Consider the following 4597-nt stretch of genomic DNA (forward strand, 5'->3'; position numbering starts at 1 on the left):
TACCTTGAAATTTGATATCTTGTGCTGGCAGCACTGCTGAGAAGGAGAAGTGGGGAGGTGTGGTGAGAAAGTGCTCAGCCGTGAGAGTTTTGAGCAGGCAGAACTCCAGATTTTAACCCTCTACATTGATCACATCACAATCAGATACGGAGGGTGTCAAGAAACTCTCTTGGCTCCAAACTCCAGTGATGCTGATCCCGTAAAAGCAAGAACATCCAAACACTCCAGCCTTAGGCACTGCTTCCATAGGAAAGGGAGAAGCAACAATTCTTACTTGAGCCCAGCCTTCAGCTGCTTGATCAATTCAGCCTCCTTTCTTCCTCCATTTTCATGCTTCCCTTTCTCCTTCTCTTTGGACTCTCCTTCTCAGATTCCTCCTGCTTCTGTTTTTCCCACTCCTGTTCCTTTTCCTTCTCTTTCTCTTTTTCTTGTTCTCTCTCTTTCTCCTTCTCCTTTTCCTTCTCTCGTTCCCTCTCCCTTTCCCGTCTCTCCCGCTCCCGTTCCTCTTCATCTCGCCTGGCCTTCATCTCATTAACATCTTCAGAAGCAGGCTTGGGAACAGTCACTTGGGCAGAAGGATCATCAGGCTCCTGCTTGATCTCTGCAGGTTCCTCCTTTGTGTCTTCAGTGCTGGACTGGGACTGGAGGAGAGCACTGCTACTGCGAGAGCGGATCTGGCGTGGAACAGCAAGAGAGATGACCAAGAAAACAAACATTTAAGTCCTTAGCCAGGAGTCTTCCTTACCCCCTTCTCCCTTGTCTTCCCAGATCCGTGCTTCCATGCTCCCTTTCCATGGAGCACTACAGCTACAAAGGAAGAGCATTCATTTGGTCAAAGGAAGCAGCAGAGTGCAGAGCTCCACAGAAAATTTCACTGCATCCTGCACAGCATATCAGAAAGGTTGGTACTCCTGGCAAGGGTGACAGCATTCCCCCTTCTCCTAAGCACCCTCCCCTCTTTTCTGGCATTTCCTGCTGTGCTACCTTGCTCAGGTCAGACTGGGCCTCTCTCAGTTTGCGCTTGTATCTCAGCACCTCTCCCTTCAGCTGGTGGTTGTGATTCTGGAGGCTGCTGATGAGGTGACGCATCTCCCGATTTATGGGGCCTGCAAAAACAGAAACACCTCTGCAACAAACCACACTTCTGTCAACCTTCTTGAGGACTTTCATGAAGATGGAGAACAAGCTAAGTGACAATGACAAAGAACAAAGTAAGACTATCACCATTCTGCCATATGACAGAGCAACACAAAACATTTGCAAAAGGAAAGTAATGCCAGTTTTATACGCAACCATAAGTCCTTGCAAATTCACAGTCCTAAGTTCCCACTTAAAATTCTTTTTATGCCAATGCCTAAGGGAAATATGTCATGTTACAAAAGAAATCTGATTTAAATGCTACTTCAGAAGTAATTTATTTCTTCTGATTAAATTTAAGAATTACTGCTTTGCTATCTAGATTGTCCTTACAAACTTGGAAATGAATCCTCCCCCCACAAGTAGTTTTTAATAATGCAAAATACCCTGTCATAAACCAAATCGTTAGTAAAATGCATCTATTATGCAGCATCTTATGAAAGAAGTCAGATAACATGGAACTGGCCTCCCAATAAAGCAGATGAAGAGCTTTGTTGTTGAGATGAAGAGACCTGCCAGAACAAGTATTACTGTTACTCTGTAACAGTAACAAAAAATCAACCTAGGTGTTCCAGTGCACTGTAGCCCCTAATGGGCATTGGTGGGTAGATGGTGTTTGTTTGTAGGCACAGAAGAACAATACCATACCTGCTTGCACATTGGCACCAAGCATCTGTTCAAATTCTATCCTCAACATCTCATATTCTTTGCGGACCTGTGCCAGGGTGTCCTCCAGCTGAATCACCTCAGTGCGTAGCTTCTTGTGAAGGCTGACCTCATCCCTCTGAGGAACAAAAAGGAAACAGAAGTCAGTGCTTTGAACCTGGAGTATCTCTCACCTCATCAATATCAGGAACCACAAGAGCCTGAATTATTGCCAGAAACGCCAATTTCCTGAGCATTGCAGAGGCACAGACACAGCAGTGATGGTTGGTGGCACGACAGAGCTCCCAGGCTGAGGCAGCAGAGGCATTACCTCGATCAGTTCCACCTGGCGCTGGTGCATGGCGCGGGTGCCGTGGAGCAGCGTGCGGGCCTCGTCAAGGTGTGCCTTCAGCTGGAGACTCTCATTGTACAAAACAGAAAACTGGGACTGCATGCAGCGATATTCCGGGGTCTCCTTCACAGCCTCTTCCACTGCCCGTCGCAGCTCAACCTGGTTGGGACACAAGAAAATGCCACAAAAAGAAAAATTATCCCCTTGTCTTTGCATTTGGTTTCTGTCTCTCAAGACAGAACAATAAATCAAGCTGCCACAAGCAAAGACAAAAGTAGAACTTGAATAGCATTGCTGTGAAGTAGGTCCAAGCGATATGCTTCAGTACCAATTTTAAGAAGTCTGTGCTCTCTGTATGCACTAGGCTGCTTCTCTCACGCAACCACATGACAGAAGTTTTTGACTCTTGGGTCCTGAAATAGTTTCTCTAAAAGATATGAACTTGGAAAATCTTAATAAATTGTAATCACCTAGATCAATAAAGATGGACACATAGAAAAGTATGAGAGAACAAAGAAAATGCACATGCAAGTAGGCATTATACTAACCTTCTACCAGTAAGACACAGTGACTGACAGAAAGAAAATTTAAAAAAAAAACCAGAGGTACAGAACTGAATTCTCTCTATAAAGATTGTTAGCAAATTATTGTGACTACCAGCAGAGAAACAGGAACATATATACATGCATTCAGCTTAAAAGTAATTAGGGGGGGGGAAAAAGTTATAAGCTAAAGACCACTTCTCTCTAAACAAACTCATGTGGATAAACAGAATTCAGAGGTGCCTCAAGACAGTTCCCAGCATCAGATCTCTGGATGTAGGTTATGGAGACAGACATTTCTCATAACTGGCACTGACCACTAAAAGGAAATTTGGATTATTCTCCCCACCAGATACTCATCTACCACAGAGCCGCAGCTTCTTGTGTTACCACCTTTAAAACATCACAAACTCACAGGCTGTTTCCTATCTATTCATCCCTCACAGTGGGAAAGACAGAAATTCTTTGACTCTTTCAAGAGCCTCTCTCCCCAAACAAGTTCCCTAATTGTTTCTTTTCTCTGGTTCCACTTGCGCAGGGTGTGGGGAAGGTGGAGAAGGGATCACTACTTGTAAAGAGATTAAAACAGTTTTAACCAGATCTGGTTAAAATGGACTCAAAGATCTGAACGGGACACAGGCAGGAAACCATTACAATTTCCAACGGTGGCCACACGGTGTCACCAACGCACTGAGCTGCAAATGGAGCCACAGACTTGCTGAATTGTACCTGGAGCAAAGTGTAACACAGCTGAAGAGCAGGCTCAGAACAAACATGGCCAATGAGGTTTTCTGCAGACACAGAACTGTACCGTTTTGCCCGGGGGTTTCAAGCTGATCTGATAAGCTCTCAACACCCCAACGCTACACCCCAGAATAGCTCAGCATTCTTTGGAGGGCATAAAAGGAGCAGGAGGCTGATGTGACAGTGTCAGGAACAAAAAAGGTTTAATAAAGGCAAAGTAACAAACTCAAACCAATCTAGGTGCCACAGACTTGTGCTCCTGGTAAAGACACCTCACAAAAGCGATTTGGTTTCTTTGTTCTGTCCTTTTCTACTTTGTTCTGTCCTTTTCTATGGCCCAGGTGGGACCTTTTGGCTTATGGCCAATTTGCTGTCCCCAAACTTGAGGTGAAGCCCCAAGGTCCTATCAGTGACTTTTCTACCTGATCACTGGGAGAAAGTTCTGGGCTCTTTCGTTTTTGGGGGACAGAGGAAGGTTCTGTCACTCTGTCCATAGGGGGCACATTCCTGCACAGAACCCCACTGCAAAGCTGAGGGCGGCCAGTCCCACAGAACACCTTCATCCTCACACAGCTACAGGTGTCTCACCTTGAGCTTTTCATTCTGTGTCATTACTTCCTCAAGATCCTGACGTAGTTCCTCCAATTCATTAAGGCGATTCCCAGCAAGCTCTTTATTCTCTTCCAGCTCTGCATTCATCTCCTCAAACTGTTAGGATAAACTGCTTGTAAGTCCCACTGTTAACATGTCTCCTGAGAGTGCTAATGAACTATCTGTTCCTGCAGTAACAGCAGTTACAGACTGAGCAGTCAGGTAACTTGACCAAGTGAGACAGTCTAATTCCACCAGGTGTTTCTTAAGTAGAAAACTCACATACAGACAAAATGGCTTACCCAGAGTCACCCAGCTTTGTGGCACAGGATCTAAACATTAACTAAAATATATATCTAAATTCTGTTCAAATTGTGGCCTTTGTTGTCACTGACTGTATTCTTCCCCTTGACCACAACTAAGCTCCTGGCCTTACCTTGAGGGCATGAATGGTGATTGTTCCCCCATAGAGGCTGCTCCCAGCTCCATACACCTTGTAGCCTTTGGGATTTACCTGCAAAAAATGCAAGAGACTTCCTCAAGACCCAGTGAAATACTGGCAAGAGTGATGCAGCAGGTCCAAGAC

At 45.1% G+C, this 4597-nt stretch overlaps 1 protein-coding gene across 1 annotated transcript; it reads right to left on the minus strand.

Moving 5' to 3' along the window:
• Positions 1 to 270: 270 nt before the first annotated feature.
• On the minus strand, positions 271 to 4272 carry LOC119696075 (E3 ubiquitin-protein ligase BRE1A-like). Its single transcript, XM_038125592.1, is given in 6 exon segments — positions 271 to 360; positions 363 to 674; positions 985 to 1106; positions 1786 to 1921; positions 2114 to 2293; positions 4009 to 4272. Coding segments are annotated over 6 exon segments (951 nt in total). The 5' UTR covers positions 4120 to 4272.
• Between the last annotated feature and the right edge of the window lie 325 nt (positions 4273 to 4597).

This window comes from Motacilla alba, chromosome Z (genome assembly GCF_015832195.1).
Source record: "Motacilla alba alba isolate MOTALB_02 chromosome Z, Motacilla_alba_V1.0_pri, whole genome shotgun sequence".
Classification (NCBI taxonomy): Eukaryota; Metazoa; Chordata; class Aves; order Passeriformes; family Motacillidae; genus Motacilla; species Motacilla alba.